A 21,508-nucleotide genomic window follows, 5' to 3' on the forward strand; every position below is an offset into this window, starting at 1 on the left:
CTGAGATGGGATCACACCAGCTGAGACACTAATCACACCATTTCTGACTCATGAGAAGTCAGACATCATGACATCTGTATTTTGTACAAAGAAGTACTCGGTACATGTTTGTTTAAAATTATGACCTTCATTTTCTCAGTTACACATTTTTAAAATTGCAGTTCTTCTATCAATACCACAACAATTATGGGAACAAAATACACAAATGGATAAAAATGTATATACGTCTTTGTTTGCTTGTTTTAAAATATTTGTTTCAACTGAAAATCTAGAAGTGAGGTTATACTGAGGTTTATGTGGAAGCTTTGTTTCTGCCACTAAGAAAAAAAAAAAGTCAAATGTCGACTTATTTATTACAATTGTGTATCTCAAATTTTTGACTTCTGTTGAAGTCATTTCTGAGAAAGTCTGAATTTTTAGATACCATAGGCGAAATTTCAAGTTTAGTTAATGAGACTAAACTGAAATTTGGACGTATAGAAGACATTTTTCTATTTTTTTCAGTGCCTGAAACAAGTTTCCATAATATCCATAAGATGTACCCACTAAAGGAAATTTGTTTTTGCCAACTGTAAGTCAAAGCTACGCTGTTACGTATCGCTATAGTTATATGAAATAACTGGAAATTTCGAGATACTAAGTATGTCAACATGTTGAGATACTAACCAGAGATTTTGAGATAATGAGTTGAAATTTCTATTTAGCTCTGCCTGACTTTTTGTGTTTGTGTGTGTGTGTGTGTGTGTGTGTGGGGGGGGGGGGGGGGGGGGGGGGGGGGGGGGCAAAACAAGCTTCACCACAGATTTCCAGCTGTCTGGCAAAAAATTGTTAAGCTTCGGCTCTTATTTCGAAAAGGTACTTCTTCCGGAAACAGGAAGTGGTATAAACCGTGAAAGCTTGCTCCATTCAAAAAGCTAAGAAGCTAATAGTTGAAGAAGAAACAGTTTTCTTATGAGCACTTAATATCGCAGTTTATTGAGTTGTATTGTTCAGGAGGCTCTTCATCACCGTAACTCCAAAAAGGTAAACAATTTTTTTTTCAAGGCGATATTACCTTCATATAAACTTAGCTAAGGTTGATAGCAGGCCGTGGCTAAGCTAGTCACGACTCTCTAGTAAAACCGAACGACTAGTATTTCTGATGTCCTGGTCACAAAGTTAGCTAACAGGATGATTCCTGTCTCTAGAAATCTTCTCTGACAATAATGCTACATAATTAATATTTTCTTTCTTAATAACACGTGCTGTAGAAATGGCCGCGGATTGGTTGGGTAGTTTGGTGTCAATTAACTGTGGACCAACGCTGGGAGTCTACCAGGGAGAAGTATCATCTGTGGACCAGTCCAGCCAAACCATCTCCTTAAGACAGCCTTTCCATAATGGAGTCAAGTGTCCCGTGCCAGAGGTCACATTCAGGTAAGTCTGTGCTACTAAATGTTAGCTCATTGTCAACTTTTTAGCTCATCGGTTTTGTTATTTAACGTCATTCTGACTCATATTTTTTTTCCCCAGTGCCATTGACATAAAAGACCTAAAGATTTTAGATTTTAGAAATGACAATAGTCGGACTACCTCTGCTGCACCTGCAAAGGTAACCAGCGCACCGGTTGCAGTCCCAAAGGGTGACCCTAGATCTGTGGAGAAACTGAACTCTCCACAGCACTGCTCTAAAAGTTATGGAGAGCGTCATCTGGACATACCTGGCCAGCCTAAAGGATTCCGTCGAAGACATAACTCCTGTAAGTGCAATGCTGTTAAATTCACTAAAAATCTGTGGCAAAGTGGTTAACTATATATTTATCATCCCCTCAGGGTCAGCCAGTAATCGAGGGGTAAATCAAGTGACGCCGAAGAAGAATGGGGTGAAGAATGGCCAGATGAAGCAGAGAGATGATGAGTGTTTTGGCGACAGCGTGGATGATTTCCTGGACACAGACTTTGATTTTGAAGGAAACCTGGCTCTTTTTGACAAAGCAGCAGTTTTCTCAGAGATTGACATATCGGAGCGTCGTAATGGTGTGAGGTCACGCGGCACACCTCAGGAGCAGACTCCTACTCGGTACCGGCATGATGAGAACATCCTGGAGGCCAAACCTGTTGTGTACAGACAGATTACTGTACCGCAGCCTGGGGCCAAAGAATACTGCACCGGCAAGTGTTTTATATTGGAATGAATGAAGTGGAGATGCAGGTAAATCAATTTAAGCCTTATTGATGTTTGCTTTACTTTCCACAGACTCTGGACTTGTTGTACCAAGTATAACCTACGAACTGCACAAGCGTCTGTTGTCTGTTGCTGAGCGCCATGGTCTGTCACTGGAGAGGAGACTGGAAATGACTGGAGTGTGTGCCAGTCAGATGGCACTTACATTACTAGGGGGGCCAAACAGGTAAGCAATTATCTAAAATGTGCCTTTTGTTGAACTGGCAACATTTAGGAAATGATACTAATATATGGGGATTCTAAATATCACATTATAGTTAAAATGGGTTTCAGTTTCACTTTGTTCTTTTTAAATATACTTTAAGAAGTTTTTAGTGCAGTGAAAACAACTGTAAAAACCCCAAAATGAATATATACAAAATGCAATACTATTCCCTAGAAAGTAAATACTCCCCAGAGAGTGAGCTGCTTTGGTGGAGGTTTGTGCTCTCAGAGTACTTATTTTTTTCTAAGTTTCTCTCTTGTTTCTATTTATTTCATATTTGTCGCATCAACACTAATTAACCTAGTCATTTTGTTCTTCTAAAGTACTAAATAAAATCTTTGCTATTCCTGCTTCTTCCAGATTCACCCCGAAGAATTTGCACCAGCATCCCACGGTGGCACTGCTGTGTGGCCCTCATGTTCAGGGAGCTCAGGGCATCAGCTGCGGTCGCCACCTGGCCAATCACGAAGTGGAGGTCGTCCTGTTTCTGCCAAACTTTGTCAAAATGCATGACGCCGTGACCAGCGAGGTCACCCTCTTCAACAAAACTGGTGGCAAACAGGTGTCCAGTATCAAAGGTAGGTTTGTTTTGTGGCTTTATTGATCTCTCCCCCTCCAAATACTGTTGGCTTCATTAAAAACAAAAGCGTTGCTAAATACCTTGACATTCTTCTTTTTTCTCTGTGGCTCCACAGACCTCCCTGACACCCCTGTGGATCTAATCATTAACTGTCTGGACTGTCATGAGAACACATTCCTGATGGATCAGCCTTGGTACTGGGCGGCTGCAGACTGGGCGAATCAGAACAGAGCACCAGTGCTAAGCTTAGATCCCCCTGCTAGCGGCCAGGGGCAGGCAGTTGAAGCCAAATGGTCCCTCTCACTTTGCCTTCCACTCCCCTTAGCTGAAGGGGCTGGCAGGGTCTACCTGTGTGACATAGGAATTCCTCGCCAGGTGTTCCAGGAAGTGGGAATCAAATACCATTCTCCCTTTGGCTGCAAATTTGTCATCCCCTTGCACTCGGCATAACGGGTCAGATGGTCGACATCTCACGTCATGTTGACAGATTAAATCTTTTACCTTCCATGACCGTTTGGGTTTTGGCGCCTTATATTCCAGAGTTAGATCTGTTTTTCCAGTTTATCTGTGAAATTTCTAACTCGGCGTGTGCAAACAGATCTTTTTCCTCATACTGAAGGACCAGTGGTGATGCATCTTACAGTAGCGTAGTAGGATTAAGTGCATATAGATAGAGATAGGGGGGGAAAAAGTAAGCATTTCTGAAAATACAGACTTTTGGAGGGTATAGCAAGCAGTTTAATAAGATTGCTAATAAGTCTTGTTAATTCATAATGATAACCAAAGTGTCAAAGAATGCAACATTAGAGCCGTTTCAAAGAGGGAATACAGGAGAACAGTGCTGGTTTCTTCAACTTTTTATGTTAAAGTTTCTCTTGCTGTCAGTTCAAACATAAATATGGTGTCGTGCACACCATATCTGCAATATGTGCACAGCACTTGTGGCAAAGATCATTGTCAGCGTTGTGTCAAACAAAGTCTAACCACATTTAGTTCTCCGTGCTGTAGTCATGAAGAACACAGCATCTAGTTGTCTTTGTGTATGTGCTGCAGAGAAGAGCGTCTGCTTTAGCCCTCACACATACTCAGAGCTCCTGGTTCTGGATTGTGAAAATCTAAAAGTGTACTATAGGCTTCATCTTATTGTACAATACATGCAGTGGCATAAAATGTTACATCATGTTTTTGCTGTTTAGGGCTATCTTTTGTGAGCTCTCAAAAGGCAGGAGACGTGCAGTCATAATCCTCTTCACACTTGTCTGTTATAATGACTGCATACATTCAGACTTGCGCCATGTTGAAAGTATGATATGTAAATGTTAGTCTGTTTTAGATTGCTGCAGGGACTTTTATGAGTGTGTGACTGTGTGCTTGTTCAGACATGAAGTTGACACATTAAGATGCTGACAGCTTAATGGCTGTAAGGGGCTTTAATGTTCAGATTTAAAGTGAGTAGGACAATCACTGATTTAAAACAGGAGAGTTCTGAAAGTCATGGCAATCTAACTTTCTTTCAAAGCACTCCAGTGATTAGACGCAGATTCATCTCGGTTTACACGCATGAACAATTTTCACACGTATTGGGATCTGACGGCTTACAGTTAAGCTTACGCTGGTCTTTCCATTGCTGCCTGCAGTACTTTGCCACATTCTGTCACTGTTATGTAATGCTTTGTTGGGAATTAAGCTTGTAATATTTGTCCTAAATAACAAGGTGTTCAAATACAAGAGCAGCAGATTACAACAGCTTTTTTGTCTCTTCTGCAAATTATATTGTGATGATAAGGGCTCTGGAAACAAGACATGGCATGTAAAATAGATGCAGTCGTACCTTTTCATGATAATTTAAGGGGAAATAAGTTTATTAAACGTTGGTACAGTTATGGGATGAAGGGCTTTACTGTTGTTTGAAAGGCCCAAAGTTCTATTTGTACAACTCATGTAAAATCTTTATTGCTTCATCGAATGCCAACTAGAGTTTAGATTTGTTAAATATATTTTTCATACAGCGTCTGTTGTCTTTCAGCCATTACTGTATTATGGAGAAAATATTCAGTAGACTGCAGACTAAGTACTGATACCATATTCTCTCACAGTGAACTATCAAGTCTGCTAATTCTTGGCGATGTTGGGTTGCTGTTGCCTGTTTAGCTTGGTAGTACAGATTGGATTCAAAAGCCAACTTTGCTTTACACAATCAAAACTGGTGCAGACTTGATGAGGTCAAAGCAATTGCACAACTTCGGCAAGTTTTTGCAGTATTGCATGTTTCATATGCAGAAGTTAATAGAAGTCTGTCAAAGCGGAGCCCGAAGTGGCACAATTATAAGTGACACTTTGGCTAAAAAATAAGTCCGACCAAAAAGGTTGGAGTGATCTTTTTTTTTTTTGTTTGTTTTTTACCAAATGTTACTTTCTGTGTGGTGGGATTCAAATGTATTTCAATTCATTTGTGCTGATGCAGCGTCCCACACTTGAATACTTTCTAGGAACCAATAAAATTGGCTTAAAAAAAAAAAAAAGAACTGCAGGATTGGGCAATCGTGGAAATCACAAAATATTCTTGATTCTTGTGTTCACGCTTTTATTTCAGGACATTAAGCTGATATTTAACAATACACTAAATCACAAACTGTGAAGTTCACGTGCAGCTGCTTTTTTTTTCTTCCCTTTGATGCCTTGATTGGAGGCATGTCTACTCAGATCTTTCAAGCAATGAATGTAACCATTTGCTGTGAAATGTGTCCAGAAGTGTATTACGTTGAGGTTACCAATCTGTGTCGGATCTGCATAGCTGTTCTCTAACGTGCCCTTATTTGGAGTTGGATTGTGTATTCTTTGAAATTGGTGTAAGAAAGGCTAAATTTAAGCAGTCCACACCATCTGAGGATTTTTTTTTTTTTTTTTGAAAGTCATTGTAATTGTTTCTTTTGTGTAAATTAATCTGCACAGACTTCATGTACCGATTTGCCCAAAGTTACTTTCATACTTAAGTATTTTGTCCTTTCGCTAACATTCCTCTGACTGCATGTGTTATGTCACATCTGTTGAGACAAGTCTGGCTTGGAAACGTCATCAGCCAGCGTTGCTGAATGTGAATAAAATGAGTTTAGTTCGTCTTTGGCCACTAGGGGGCAGTGAATAAAACTTTTATGGTGGTTCCCTTTTGTTCTGCTGTAATGACAACTTTGTGTACTTAACACTATTTTCTCATCAACGGCAACAAAGAAAGGATTGTATATCAATAAAATGTGAACAGTCGAAGAACTTGGATCAGTCTGACTTTTTACAGGAAATATGTTTGTGCAAGTCTTTTTGCAGCAGCAGATGGGGATTCCCTCCTCCCCCTGCACCCCCATTTTTCTTTTCTTTTTAATCATTTATGTCTTAAATGTTAAGGGCAGACATGCATATTAACTCGAGAAATATATAGACACGCAACTTTGCAACACAGAATTTGTTTTTTTTAGTGAGTTCCCTTTGAAGCCTCATGTGCAAAGTGCTGCTCAGTCTTAATATGTCACATCTGCAGGTTGAACCAATTAAATGAAAACAACTGCACCCACGCTGTCCCTGTATCTTGGTTTCTTGTTATTATTGCCTCATCGATGATCAAATTCCTTCACCGAATTGACTGAGACATATCCTGTGGGGACTTATTTTTAGTTGTCAGCAACGCGCATGCGCAAAATCAAGGTGGGGCCAAAAAAAAAAACTTGAATGTGACGGGGAAAAGGAGTAGCGCAGAGCGAACTTGACTCAAATTAAGTTTAATCCTTTTTAATTACTCACCGCGATTTTACTGAGTAATACTTATCGCCGTGGCGGGAGTTTTTATTTCTCCCTCTAAACGGAAGGACGACACAAAAGAGGCGATACATCTGTGGAAGTTTACTTTGTTTTGCTGTCTTTTTTCATTTATAGGTCTGTTTTGTAAATAGTCTTGACTGGAGACGCATCAACGCCGCTGCCTATTGTTTTTAGTCGAGTTTCGTTTGGTGCCGTTCAAGTTTTCTGATCACCTGAGACAGTTTTCACTTCTTCCTCATCAGGACTGGATGTGTTTTGCGCTTCAGCATCGACTGTCGGTTATTTATTGCGTGAATGGCAAACTGTGCTCTCCTGTAGAAGGAAAAACAAACGTGTGGAATCACCTGTAAGCGCTTCAAATCGGCTGCTTTTACCTGCAAACAGGTAAGATTTCAAGTTTGAGACAGAGCTGCCTTTAAATTTTAAAATGTGCTGTTTATTTTAAAGTAGATGCAGTGACTGACAGCTCTGGCGGAGATAAATGTTAGGATATCGAATGGGCATGGATAGTTTATTCAAACATCACAATGAAAAAGTCTTTCTTAAGTGAGTCGATTATAGACGTGGCCCTACTAACATCCTCCAAACTTCTACCACTTCCTCTGACTTCCTGGGGTGAAGAAGAAGCTGCAGCGCACAGCTGTCCACATTGCTGTGTTATAACATGTTGGGTGACTAGTAATAATCTGCTTTCGAGCTGGAGAGCAGCATTCATTCCCACTGTCACGGACTTTGGGATCTTTGACAGCTTTTTGAAGTTTTGTTAACGGTGGGCGCACTTTCACGTGCACGTGCATGCTACAAGTTGCAGAGCGGCGCTGTTAAATGTTCGTCGGGTAGGCTGCACCCGTCAGAAAATGGCAAAAAGCGATTAATGCACGTCAGAAAACAACATTTCCGCTATCAGAGATCTAGCTGAGCGGAGCATCTCTCGGGTGTGTTTTCTGGGTGATGCCCTTTTCGCTGAAACGGGACTTCCCTCCTTTTTCGGACAAAGTGTGAAGTGTGCGCTGGTGCAGCAACGGATCTCCTGACCAGCAAAGATTCTTCTTTTAGAGTACGATAAACTGTAAAGAAAGATTAAGCTGTTGAAACAGGATGGAGAGAAGTTCGTAAAACCGCAGCAAAGCTTTGCTGCTGCACCATAATGTGTCACGCCTGGCTGCATGAGCAGCAGCAGCCTTGCACTGCACTTCACTCTGCGCTGTGCACACAGCACCCATAAAACAGCCTGCATGTGATCGCGCCACAGCGAGGAAAGGTCCATCCGCTGTTCAGGCACGGCAGTTTCGACTTATATGGTGTTTTTGATGCCGTGTTTCCTTGGTGAAGTCAACATGACCAAACGTTCTCCAGCGTGAAGAGGTTTGGTACGTCATGTGAACTTTGGATGGCAATAAAATGCAAAGTTCACTAGAATGGCTGGCTGGCCAAAATGCAGGGGATTGCCCCTGATTAACAATCGCTTATCCTTCTTCCTGCTACGCTGAAAACAACCTTGTTTCTCAGTTTAGCTTTTGTGTTTGTTTATGATAAATTGGATACTATTTTAAGTACACACCTAGTTTTTAACACCCCCCCCCCCCCCCCCCCCCCACCCCAAGCGTCACAGGAAAAACTCTGAGCTATTAAAAGTGATACAATGATGGTCTGTGTTTCGGGTCCAAACACTGGACTCGCACTTCCTCTCTCAGATCCTACAGACGTTTGTTTCAGTCAGCTGTGCAAAAGCACCACAGTCCAGCTGCTGCCCCTAAAGGCAGAGGTGACTTCCTTCTCAGGAACATCTGCTGGCTGTTGTTATAGACCCCCACCAGCCTTCTCTTTGTGCTCATTACTGTTCACTGGATGTGTCTGTCTGTGTGCCAGCCAGGTGGCAGCTCAGTGGATGTTGACAAAAGTCAAGTGTTTATTTCTCTCTCTGCTGCCTGCTGCTGTTACAGTGTTGCTAACAGGACAGTAGTATCAAAGCAACTGAAGAGCATCATGAGGCTGGAGTGCTGGCCCTCTGCTGCACTTAGAGAAACGATAGGAGCCTTTAGTAAAAGAATCAATCAGATGATTTACTGAGATGAACCACTAGGTTAATGTTAACAACACATTTTTACGATCCTGCAAAATCTTAAGAATTAAACGCTGTATGATGTATCATTATGGCATCAACAGGCTTTAATGCTTTAAATAATTTGAATTTGAGCGGTGCTTTTCTACACTTTACACACAAGCCACGTTCATGTGTTTTTAATACTTTTTCCTGCATCGCATTTTCTATTATTACAGGGGGTTCAGGATCCATCCCATTTATACACAAAGACCCACTCTACCTGAGCCACAGTCTCATTTTATGATCTCATGGTCTTCGATGTGTGACTAAAAGAAGAGGGAGTCATTTCTGATAGCTCTGGGGAATAAACAATTAGCTAATCCAGCCTCCCACCGTGCACAATCAACATTTTCACCTCGGTTATTGTCTGTGAGTAAATGAGGGAGTGGCAGATTTTAGGTCAAAGAAGATGTTTTTACATTCTTGTCCTGTCTTGCTCCGTGCAGTCAGGCTGCCGCTGATTAGTTCAGTAAAGACTGCAACTGACTTGCACAAGAAGGCACAAGAGACAAGTGTTGATCAGTGGTTTGATTTGGACAACAGGATTGTTTTAAACTGCAAGAACATGCGATATTATACCATGTAAGAGCTGTATGAGCTTATTTTGCAGTTATACAGTCCAACACTATTTATTAGTCACTCTTTATGATTAAACTAATCGACTGTGGCTTCCTTTTATTTTTGGGAATGAATGTTGTCCATCGCCTCCCTTCATTCAACTTATATCTGTGTATGTGCACAATTATGAGATTTATGTCTACAATTAATGTAGAGCAGTAAACACAAAACGGAACAGTGAGCAAAATTTAAAGATCAAGTCACATCACTGCCCTTAAAACTGCTCAGTGGATGCATTGATGATGATGTTGGATCTAATGAGACTGGGGTCAGCAGAAATTTGACTCACTCACAATGAGATCCTTTGCTGCTTCCTGAAAAAAAGCAAGCTGTGGCTCCATGCAGAGCTCTGTGGAAATGGCAGTGGGAGTCTGTGGCAGAATGAGCTCTGTCCCGTTCACTCAGCTGCTGGTGGCCTGCTGCTGGGAAGCATTCAGCGTCCCAGAAGAGATTAATATGAAAAAAGGGGAAAAAAGCTGCTGACCCCGTTGATACATTCTTCTTTTGACGAGACTCTTTACAAAGGGTTTCCCTCACACATATTCTGTTGCAGTCCACAACTTCTGGTGGCTTTCAGAGCATCGTCAGCATAATGTCCTGCTTCGAGGTAAAACTCAGATGATTGTACTTTTGATGTGTTTCAGTCACAAAATAACCTTGTGGATCTGGAAATGCTGATTTGGAAACCACCATTTAAATCTGTAGTGAAAAAAAACTACTTTTAACAGCGCCCAAATATTCAGTGTTTAGGAATAACTGATACATATGAAGACGATGCATTTCAATTTTGGGGGGAAAATACTTTGAGGCTTAGCGATAACCTTCCAGCTACTTTCATCTCTTGTATGGTGTCTATCTGCCTTTAATCTTGTCTTCAACACCTAAAATGCAGTATAGTCAGCCTGGGATCAGGTGATCATCCTGGCCAGTCAATCCTTTAGATAATCTGGTTTTATATTTAGGATTGTTACCTTGCTTGATGATGAAAAGTGGAAAAAAATTGAATTAGCAGGTCCAATATTGGATTTAAAATCAAATGTGCTGAAGCACAGAGCCAAAATATGAAAAGCCTGTAACTGTCCACACTGTTTGGACTGTGTGACATCAAGTATTTGATACATTGTCATAAAAGTTTATTCCAACAGTCGCAGCCTACAGTACACCAACATTGTCGACTTTGGCGAACACCCGACGTTCCCTGTATTACATCAGCGGCTTTTCATTTTGGGGTCGTAGTGAAATAGATCCTAAATTGAATGGGGTACAGCTGTATGGACAGATGGTCTACCACCAGACGTTTCTGAAAAAATAGTCAACTGTATTAATCTAGGTAAGCTTATCCTTTAGTTAGAGAGGTCATGATAGTTATGATATGCACAATATTAATGTATTATTCCCTTCTGCAGGTAGGGATTGGCTTTGAATGTATTGACAAAAAAAACTATTTAATATTAAACAACAGCTCTGACTTTTACTAACATAAGTAAAAATGTCCCAGTGGCCACAATGGGAGTTAAGTGGCCTCAATGTGCCGAGTCACTCTATAAAAAACCTTGTGACTATAAAATTATGATTTTTTTTACAGCTTACCTGAAAATAAAATGCAGAGAAAGTACATTTCATAATAACTGAATCATAGTGAACAGAGTGCTTGCAACTCCCTCACTTTTGGGATCTCCATACTGAACATCCCGACACAACAAACACACAACTTTACATTCTCTCTCTCTTTTTCTTTGTTAAAATTGGACTAGGTTACATTGTTTCATTTATAATCGGCAGCTAACACACGCTGTCTTTTGGACTCTCTGTGATGTCTCTTGGCCAGTGTTGGTGGTCTAAATTTGGGAAATGCCCGATGTTCACACTTTGTCCTAAGATGAGATAACGTTTCCTTTATTTATCCTAGAGATGGGGATTTCCTTTGTTATCACAGTTAAAATGTAATAATAGTAATGTAAAATAGGTATATATTTATCATCATCATCATCATCAACTTTATTTATAAAGCACTTTAAAACAACCACAGCTGACACAAAGTGCTGTACATTGGAACTGTAAAATAAAATTACATGAGATATAAATAAAAAACAAATAAAAGAAGAGTGAAATCATTAATTAAATAACTACTGCATTAAAAAAAGAAACTAAGTCTCACTGAGGTTAAAAGCCAAGGAATAAAAGTGGGTTTTAAGACGTGATTTAAAAGTGGACAGTGAAGGGGCCTCTCTAACATGCATGGGCAAATTATTCCATAATTTTGGAGCCACAATAGAGAAGGCCCTGTCCCCTCTGAGCTTCCTCCTGGATCTCGGTACCTCCAGGAGCAGCTGGTCAGCTGACCTGAGAGACCGACAGGGTATGCGGGGATGAAGAAGCTCAGAGAGGTAAGGCGGGGCAAGACTGTGTAGGCATTTAAAAACAAACATAAGAATTTTAAAATTAACTCTAAAAGACACAGGCAGCCAGTGCAGAGAGGCCAGCACGGGGGTTATATGCTCTCTTTTTCGAGTTCCTGTTAGGAGTCGTGCAGCCGCATTTTGAACCAGCTGCAGACGTGAGAGCAATGACTGACTGATTTAGATTAAAAGATACTGAAAACTTATTATAGAATAAGACAAAATATTTTCAAAATAAACGATGCAGAAACAATAGCTTACTAAATGTAGTTTTAGGTGGTAAAAAGCTTGTTTTCTTTTAATAATAAAGCAGGGACTTTGAGGTTTGTTCTTATTTGGCATGAGATTTGTTTGGGAAGCACAGGATCATGCAACATAAGGTAAAAGCATGGGTCATTACCAGATTGCTCGAGTTGGGATAAAATTGTGTCGTTGCTACAGCATTGATTTTATTTAATAATTAATAATTTAATAATGATGAATAAACCACATGAAGCTGTGGGTGATGGTACTGTCGTTGGTTTATGTGGCACTTTCGTCATTAACAGGTTGATGAATTTGCTTACCAGAAGGTTGCGCTCATGGGAAATTGATGAAATGCCCAAAGAGTATAGAAGTCATCTCGAAGCCCCTGTGAATGCACACACAAATTTTCACAGCAACACTTGTAATAGTTAGTTCAAGCATTCAAGTCAAGATCTGTGATGTGCTGACCCACAGACCTAAAGTGAGATCTTCATAGCCACACCAACAGCACGGCTAAAAATATCACATGCTTTTCTGACTTCTCTCTTATTTTTCCATATGAACAGACAGAATGTTTTTCTCACCACAGTTTTGCATTTTGGTGTGTGTCAATAATTTGTTTGTCTTTAAAGTCTTTGTAAAGATAAAAAAGAAACACACACACACACACACACACACACACACACCACAGCTGCACACAAACACACCTACACAAGAATAACTGGCCCACAGCAGCTCGGTTATCTTTGCCTTTCTTTGACTGTCTGCACATAGTAGAGCTGGGTTGGGGTGAGCAGAGTGGGGCTGTTCTTAAGGGTGTGGGAAATGTGTCCAGATAGTTTTGTCCCTTGATACAGGAGACAGCTGCACCACTCCATAAGGGACCACATCCATCACATCCCCATGGTGCGGTGTGATGACAGTCTCGTGATAGTTTTTAAACACACGCTTGTCTGAGAAATGGCGGGCTATTTATTTAAACAGAAAAACACACCAGATGGAAGAAGCGTTATAAGAGAAGAGGATTTTTTTCATTTATCGCGTTTCTAAGCAACCCACCCTAAAGTTGGTGTGTACAGAAGTTGGGATGTCGTACAGGAAGTTGACTGCACTGCAGTGGACATGTCAAAGGATGTGACCTCATGTAAAGTGACAGTTTATCAGAGCCAGGATTTTCCCTGAGCTCTGACCATTTGAGCCCTGCCACCTCTTCCTGGGAACTGATAGAGCAAGAGAGGAAGTGGGGTTTGGGGGGAAAGAGAGAGGGAGGATGTGGAGCATGACTTAATTTGTAGGTCATCATTTAACTATGATGTCTTTGCTCTGATTGGTTGTGTGTTTATGTGTGTGTGTATCATGGAAACACAGGCCCCGGGGTTACTCAGGCCTAAGGTTAGTGTCACAGTGGCTGTTTTATTGACATAAAGTAATGCTGGGCTGGATGAGTCCCTGGGGCCTGGTCAGATCTCACCACAAGTTTGCATTCCAGGGTTGGAAGAAAGCTATCTTGATTCCTACAAGGCCCAGTCATTGAGTTTAAGATGGAGAACCAGTGTGTGCCTTATTTTAGGTCAGACCAAGCTAGGTTTTCACATGAAATACACAGTAGGGAGTAGGTTGCATTTTGGTCTCTTTATCTCTTACTTTTAGCATGTCAGAGTGCATTTCTTACTTTGTATGAAATATTCTACAGTGAAAGAGCTTCTTTATGTTGGCACTGTTTTCCTCCGTCATGGAAACATTATGCACTAGTTGTGAAAGTGTGTTTAAAAAAAGAAAACCTGTTAGTTCTGCTTTCTGTCTGAGCGAGTTATTTTTACCGACACTGTCTGATCTGACGTTACTCCAGTGTGCTGTGATAATGGCTCATCTGCTTGCTTCGAATTACCATGTGCCCCCGTACAGCGAAACCACAAATTCATTATCTTCCTGAGAATTTGCTTGCGGTCGGGTCAGTATCAGTAAACAGGGGGACATCCTAGTTACTCTTCTGCTCGCTTTCACAGGTACTGCGTGCGCGCGTGTGTGTTTACCAGCTCTAATGGTAGGAGCTAGCAAACCTCACCTGTGAGAGGATCGAACCGCCTCACCATGACAGAGGTCCAGGTAAGGTCCAGGTGGTGTGTGACAAAAATTGCAAGCACAAATGAAAAAATATGGATTTTTACTGAAACAGTGACCGTCCCTCGCTTTTATAGAACCCATGGCCGCAGGGCACAGAGTGTGTGGCCAGGTATAACTTCAAAGGCACAACAGAGCAGGACCTGCCCTTTAACAAAGGAGACGTGTTGACTATCATTGTTGTCACAAAGGTAACATTTCTTTTTTGTTGTCTGCGTTTCTATGAAGACACAGCTCTGTGTTTGATGCCATGCGGCGCCGCTCAGTAAACTTTTTGCATTTCAGGATCCAAACTGGTACAAGGCTAAAAATTCTGCAGGCCGCGAGGGAACGATCCCAGCCAACTATGTCCAGAAAAGGGAAGGTGTGAAAAGTGGGGGAAAGCTGAGTCTAATGCCGTAAGTATATAGATTCTCATGAGCATCGGTTGTCTGTATCTCTTGCCGCAGCACCATCTTTGTGCGGCGTTTTTAGCAGTGTTTAAAATAGCTTGACTTTGCCCTCTTCCATGGCTGTGTGGTTGCAGAAGGCTGATGGCCTATTTGTCGTGGCAATTGCACAGTAGTTGTGTGAATGGAGACCACAGTTTGGTTGGGCTGTGTTGTAATTGCAGTGCACGTCTGTCTGCTTCCACCTCAGGTTTGCATGAACTCTGCACAGTTTCCTGTTGTTTCTTTTCTGTTTCAGACTGAAGTAATCTAAAAAATCTCCCCACTTGTCCACGTCATGGGTTTGCTGCTGCAGGCATGTGCATATGTATGAATGCCAGCTTTATTTAGAGCGCACTTGCTGATAAACTTTAATGCAAATCGAACTGTACCAGAAACCAAATAAGATAATAATTTTCCTTTAGCATAAGGTGCCTAGTATTGAGCTTAACTCATCAGAATCAGAATCAGAATCAGAATCAGAATGGGTTTATTGCCAGATGTTGAGGTTTACAACATTAGGAAATTGCTATATATAAATGTATGCTTTCAGACATGTGATATCTCATTCACAGTTGCTTTAAAAAATGCCTTCTCTTGGAAATGGAAATGAGTAAAAGAAAACCAACTCTCACATAGTGTGCAGTTCTCAGTAAATATTACCAGTAATGAATATGAGCTTACACTGATAAAAGGGGATCTTGACCTCAAAAAGTTCTGTATTACGAGCTAAGATGAGAACCCGTAATACAGAACTGAAAGGAAAACTTTATAACGATACTTTCCTTTCAGCTTGGAGGGAAACTGCTTCTGTGTCTGTAAAGAAAAGCTTTCCAACAAGCTTTATTGTGTGATATTTAAATGTAACTTTCGTATGGAGCCAAGTGCAAATGCATACGCTGTACATTCCAAAAACCACATTTAAATATGTGACAGCCTCTGTTGTATAACTGGTTGCAGTGGATATGCAAATCACCCTAATCTATATATCTGGATGATGAAGGCAGTAGTTGTTTAATTTGCATTAAAGCCCCATTTAAGGTTTGTGATAACACTGTGAGGTTGATTAAACGCGGAAAGATGAAAATTTTTCAAAGACTAAAGCAATAATCAGCCACAAATATCCCTTTATTTTGTGTTAGGAAGGGAGATTTAGCTTTTCCTGTCTTTGCACGTGTTGTCTGATTAACAGCTCTAAGCATTATTTTAATAGTGAGGAACGTGGGAAAATGGACAAATAGGTACAGTAGCTATAAAAAAAATTACTTTCAGCTTGAGTTGTTGAAAAAAAAAATCAGCTTCAGCACTCTTAGAATGAATATTTTTGTTTTGACCTTCATCTGGCAAATGCATACATGCGTACACCACCGAACACTCAGCCAGTACCAGGAAGCTACAAACCTATGAGCAAAACACACCTGTCAGCATGAGAGAAAGAAACTTTGATATTAAGGCCTGCTAGTGTAACTTCCCTTTGATGAACCAGCCAAACTTTAAGGCAGTTTTTAGCGTGTAAGAACGCGCTGCGAGAACCAGTTAGTTTACTGAATGTGGTTATTTATAATCCCGACTCTTAATATAGCGGCTACACTGAAAACCACAATACCCAAATACATTTTTTTTTTAAATAATAAATGTAATCTGTTCAGCAGACACTGGTGCCGTGGCTTTACATGGAAAATAGAGCGTATGAACAGTAACAGAAAGTGAAACATCAAGGTTACAGTTGTTTTCTCCCAAATGCACAAAATATATATATTTACTTACAATATATATGTTTGTAAAAAGAAGGAACGTGACAGTGTAACAAGTAAAAAAAAGTCAAGCGTAAAATGAAATGCACAATCAAACCATCTAAGGCTTTAAAAGACCCAGTTTAAGAATGACTGGATCCAAGTGGGTAAAATAGGAGGAAGACATTTAACTAATAATGTTTGTTAATGATTGACGCAGACAGTAGAATGGATGCAGGCACAGTCTATATGTTGTTATTGGATATGTCACGTGTACATACAGCTGATGTGAATTTGGAGTTGCTGGGCTGATCTGTTGGTTTTGTCGGTGTACTGATTTCTGGCTACCTCTTCCACCAGATGGTTTCATGGCAAGATAACTCGGGATCAGGCGGAGCGGTTGCTTAACCCCCCTGAGACAGGCCTGTTCTTGGTACGGGAAAGCACTAACTTCCCTGGCGACTACACTCTGTGTGTGAGCTGCGACGGTAAGGTGGAGCACTATCGCATCATCTACCACAACGGCAAGCTCACCATCGATGAAGAGGCTTATTTTGAAAACCTCATGCAGCTTGTAGAGGTAAGGCGTAAATTGGGCTTTTATTTCTAAATAAAACAAAGTGTTTCTGATATTTTCTAGGAGGCTATATTGAGCATCAGTCTACTGTAAGCATGTTTTAGCCTCCCCATGTTACTGTGCTAGTTCAGAGAGTCTGTGCAGTTCCTGGAACATATAATGAACAGGAAGTATCAAAGAGGAAGTGAACAGTATGCTGAGGTTCAGAGTTCTAACCTCAAACAGATACTAGGTCTTTACTCTCAAAATGACTGCTTTTCCTGTGTGAAATGCTTATTTTGAACAGCAACATACTATTTATTCTGCACAGTAAAGTAGATTTGTGTCTGTAAGTTCTGGCCAACTGAAGCTTTTCAGTCAACCATTGCATGTGGTTTTGACCGTATTTGACCAGGCAGCCCTCTGTTGGTCACAGGTATACACTATTCAATGAGTTTTACTCATGTTTTTTTACAGAAGTTCACAAAGGTTTGAACTTCAAGCTTCAGTTTCTTTTAAAATACAGCTACAGCACCCACAAGCAATATAAGAAGGACAAAGATAAGTAGCGAAACCCACAGATGTACTCATTAGGTGCTCTAAACCAATCCTCTAAAAGATGATGCAGAGTGAAAGTTGCTATTCAAATTGGTTTGAGCTTTTTTCTGCAAATAAATGAAGGGGGAATTTTCTTTCCAAAATACTAAAGCTGCTTTGAAGCTCTGAATGTGGTTCTGATAGTTTCTGTCATGGTAAAAGTTCCTTTGCTCTTATGAGGCCATGTGCACTGTATTTTATCTCTTATTCTATGTAGCACTACACCAAAGATGCTGATGGCCTCTGCACCAAACTAATCAAGCCAAAGCTGGAGGAAGGGACGGTGGCTGCGCAGGATGAATTTTCCAGGAGTAAGCTTGCCGGTTCTTTGTAACTTGTACAGCAGGGACATTGTGGATTTTTATTATTATTTTCATTTTTCTTTTATTTATTGTTCTTGATGATCAAAAGCTTGTTTGCGTCTCAGCTGAATTCTGTTTCTACTTTCAATGATGAACAGGCGGCTGGTCGTTGAGCAGAAAAGACCTCAAGCTGCAGCAGGTTATTGGAAAAGGAGAATTTGGAGGTAAGTAGATTAGGGTTCATGTTTACTTAAGATGAGCTTAAACTCCATGGTGAGTTTAAGCCCAGTCTTAATTTCTTGCATGAAACAGAAATCAGAGCAACATAAAGATGTGACGCATCATATGCTGCATTTGGGTGTAAAGGATTTTGCCTAAAAAGACATTTAAGCCCCAAATATTAAATATTCCTCATCGCAGAACCACCAAATTTCATTTCATTACTGTGAAAACCATGAGATTGTGCCATGACGTTCATATATGGACTGTTCTTCTCCTTGTAATCGACATAAAAGTTAGAAAACTGTTCAAATTTAATTTCTGTGAACATGTCATTTGCCGCATTGCCGTCTTACTGTTGGTTTGGGGTCGTATAAAGGCAGCTTCACTGATCAGTTCATTGCTTGTGATTATTCAGATGTGATGGTGGGAGACTACAGAGGGACCAAAGTAGCTGTGAAGTGCATCAAAAACGACGCCACAGCGCAGGCCTTTATTGCAGAGGCTTCTGTCATGACGTAAGGAAATTAAACATTTGTTCTGGCGCGTTTTAGAAACATAAATAGACACGTACTGACTGCTCTGCTTGTCCCCTTCATCAGGCAACTACGGCACGATAACCTGGTACAGCTGCTTGGAGTGATTGTGGAGGAGAACGGAAGTCTTTTTATAGTTACTGAGTATATGGCAAAGGTAAGTGGCTGAGTGTCTGATAATCTCCCGACGTGGTGAATACTCTGTATAAAACATATAACATGCTTTTGTTGTTGTTGTTAGGGCTGTTTGGTTGACTATTTACGTTCCAGAGGCCGGACAGTACTTGGTGGAGAAGCTCTCCTACATTTTGCATTGTGAGTATTTCTGCAGCGAACCACAATTTCGGCAGTTATTCTGTTGTATTTTATGCTATGTTAGTATTAGCAGAGCGGTGTTGCAATAGCTAGTGATCAGAGAGGGAGGAAATTCAGCTCTAAAGAGGGGCATATTTTGCAGCACAAAGAGCAGATTATATCTCATGAGTCTATAGATAAGAGGTTAAAGTTGTGGTTGATGTTTATTCGAATTTAAATCTTTATCAGGTATTCTTTAAAGGACCACTTAGCCCATATATTTAAAGACAACACGGTTAGCAAATAAAAGGGTTATTTTATTATCTTAAAAGGCCCTTTTATCTTCCCACTGAATGGTAGAAATCAGTTATAGTAGTTTCATTTATTTAATTTTTTAAATTTTTTTTATTTTCGTGCCATGACAAAAAGTTGATTCGACACGCCTGAGCCTGGCGTTTGTTACTTTTTCTTTTACTTTCACAGAGACGTCTGTGAAGCCATGGCGTATCTGGAGACCAATAACTTTGTTCACCGAGACTTAGCCGCACGAAACGTTCTCGTGTCAGAGGACAACATGGCTAAAGTCAGTGATTTTGGCTTGACCAAGGAGGCCTCTTCCACTCAGGATACCGCTAAGCTCCCCGTGAAGTGGACGGCACCTGAAGCACTGAGAGAAAAGGTGCGCTGCTTTAGAGCTGTTCTGAGCCGTGTGCTTTGCCGTGCATAGTTTGTGTATCCAAAACACAGTGAAATAAACTCTTAATATCCTTTTTTTTCTATTTGTCATTAGAAATTTTCCACCAAATCAGATGTTTGGAGCTACGGTATTTTGCTGTGGGAGATTTACTCTTTTGGCCGAGTTCCTTATCCGAGAATTGTAAGTATCAGTTTGTTTTTGTGCATAAAAAAATATGCTGGAATAACAGCTTTGGATTAGGAAAACAATGACTTTTTAAAATTCAAAATCAATAATAATAGTACTTTGTGATCGCTCTCGAACATCCATATATGTGTTATGAGTATAGCCCTAGGTTTAAAGGACCAAAATGTTCAACAAACAAATCTGGTCTTTCCCGTAGCCATTAAAGGATGTAGTGCCTCGAGTGGAGAAAGGCTACAAAATGGACTGTCCTGATGGCTGTCCTGAAGTCGTGTATAACATCATGAAACAGTGCTGGAACCTGGATCCCGCCGCCCGACCAAGTTTTCAGATGTTGAAAGAGTGGATTCAGCATATCACCCAAGGGATGGGAAAAAGACAATGAGGGATCTGACAAAACAGACACAACATAGATCCTCTTTTTTCATTTTGACCACTGAGACCATAACTGTGGAATTTAAAAAAAAAATCTCACAAGGACTGTACAATTTGGCAAAATTCACAACAAATACTGTTTTCATTGTGCTTTTTTAGCAAACATCAGGTTGTTCAGACTGCAGTGACTTTCTTAGTCGAGTGGCGCCATCAGGTTTTTCTCGTCTCGTCTTCTTGCACTTTGTTATCCAGAGTGAATGATTAACTGTCATCAACAAGTCTGTCCTTAGAACACAGTGCTGCCTCAGAACCAGTGCCTTGACGTGCTTCCACGTCTTTTTTTTGTCCTTTACATCAACATCCTTAACGTAACGGTAGTGTCCTTTTAATTTCACGAACCTGTAAAAAGTAACTTAATTTGACTCAGCCGACTGAATCTGTTTAAAACTGAAAGATGCTTCAATAGTAGAATTGCAATTTTGATACGTCGTTGTCTTTTTTGGGGGATTTTTCTCCTAATGATATCAGGTACACCATTTTTGCATGAATGTTGGATTTTTTTTGCTTAAAGGACAAAATTTCAAAGAAAGAATAATAATTATCCAACTTTATCTTTTTTCTCTTGTATGATATTAAATGTTTTATGACTACGTTTTCATCCTCCCGTGAGTCGAAAAGGAAAAGGTTTTTCATCTGACATCCTAAAATGTTTTATCAGACAATATTTTGGGATTTGAGCAAACTATCAGGATTTTGTGAGAAAGAGAAACAGAGAATGTTAATACTTGTACTGTACTGTCGTTTTCAACAATAAAAAAACAAACAAACCAAAAAACCTTTTTGAAAATATTTTCTGAATAATTTTTTTAACATTCTTTTGAAATTATATTAAAAGTTTTAACAGTTTTTAAATTGTAAATTGCTATTTTCTATTTCACTGGATGTATTTGAAGACTTTTTGAAGATACTCATTATCTATGCAGCAATAATAAACTACTATCCATTACTTTTGAAAAAAAAAAAATCTACATCCCATACAAAAAAGAAATTTGCTCCACAGAAGCTACATGTTTTAAATGCATATACACAGCACCGGTTATGTCTTTAATTTCCCATTCAGAAATGGGCACGTGATCCTCTGAGTATATTTTAATGACCATAAATTTGTTTGATATTGCTACTTTCTTGAATAATGAAACATTGCCATCAGGTGATGAATGAGAATACAATTAGCTACAACAATGTACCGACAACTGACACACTTAAGGAGGGCAAAATAAT

General features: G+C 40.1%; 2 protein-coding genes across 2 annotated transcripts; both read left to right on the forward strand.

The window, feature by feature from the left end:
- Nucleotides 1-877: 877 nt before the first annotated feature.
- Nucleotides 878-6,570, forward strand: edc3 (enhancer of mRNA decapping 3 homolog (S. cerevisiae)). The gene is made up of 7 exons (XM_004567709.5): nucleotides 878-1,023; nucleotides 1,251-1,416; nucleotides 1,513-1,739; nucleotides 1,813-2,151; nucleotides 2,237-2,390; nucleotides 2,790-3,007; nucleotides 3,125-6,570. The coding sequence occupies exons 2-7, from the start codon at nucleotides 1,253-1,255 to the stop codon at nucleotides 3,457-3,459; spliced, it is 1,437 nt and encodes a 478-aa protein (XP_004567766.1). The 5' UTR covers nucleotides 878-1,023; nucleotides 1,251-1,252; the 3' UTR covers nucleotides 3,460-6,570.
- Nucleotides 6,571-6,710: 140 nt separating this feature from the next.
- On the forward strand, nucleotides 6,711-21,076 carry LOC101482381 (tyrosine-protein kinase CSK). Its single transcript, XM_004567710.4, has 13 exons — nucleotides 6,711-7,203; nucleotides 14,193-14,292; nucleotides 14,385-14,498; nucleotides 14,593-14,705; nucleotides 16,829-17,048; nucleotides 17,839-17,932; nucleotides 18,082-18,147; nucleotides 18,561-18,660; nucleotides 18,745-18,835; nucleotides 18,920-18,993; nucleotides 19,456-19,651; nucleotides 19,763-19,849; nucleotides 20,052-21,076. The coding sequence occupies exons 2-13, from the start codon at nucleotides 14,278-14,280 to the stop codon at nucleotides 20,235-20,237; spliced, it is 1,356 nt and encodes a 451-aa protein (XP_004567767.1). The 5' UTR covers nucleotides 6,711-7,203; nucleotides 14,193-14,277; the 3' UTR covers nucleotides 20,238-21,076.
- Nucleotides 21,077-21,508: the final 432 nt, after the last annotated feature.

The sequence above is a fragment of the Maylandia zebra genome, linkage group LG7, assembly GCF_041146795.1.
Source record: "Maylandia zebra isolate NMK-2024a linkage group LG7, Mzebra_GT3a, whole genome shotgun sequence".
NCBI classification, from domain to species: Eukaryota; Metazoa; Chordata; class Actinopteri; order Cichliformes; family Cichlidae; genus Maylandia; species Maylandia zebra.

Coding starts and splice junctions, on each gene's coding strand:
- edc3 (XM_004567709.5), top strand. CDS start 1,253: ATGGCCGCGGATTGGTTGGGTAGTTTGGTGTCAATTAACTGTGGACCA. Junction 1,740..1,812: donor CCGTCGAAGACATAACTCCT/GTAAGTGCAATG, acceptor TCATCCCCTCAG/GGTCAGCCAGTAATCGAGGG. Junction 2,391..2,789: donor TTACTAGGGGGGCCAAACAG/GTAAGCAATTAT, acceptor TGCTTCTTCCAG/ATTCACCCCGAAGAATTTGC.
- LOC101482381 (XM_004567710.4), top strand. Junction 14,499..14,592: donor CTATCATTGTTGTCACAAAG/GTAACATTTCTT, acceptor TTTGCATTTCAG/GATCCAAACTGGTACAAGGC. Junction 14,706..16,828: donor GGAAAGCTGAGTCTAATGCC/GTAAGTATATAG, acceptor CTCTTCCACCAG/ATGGTTTCATGGCAAGATAA.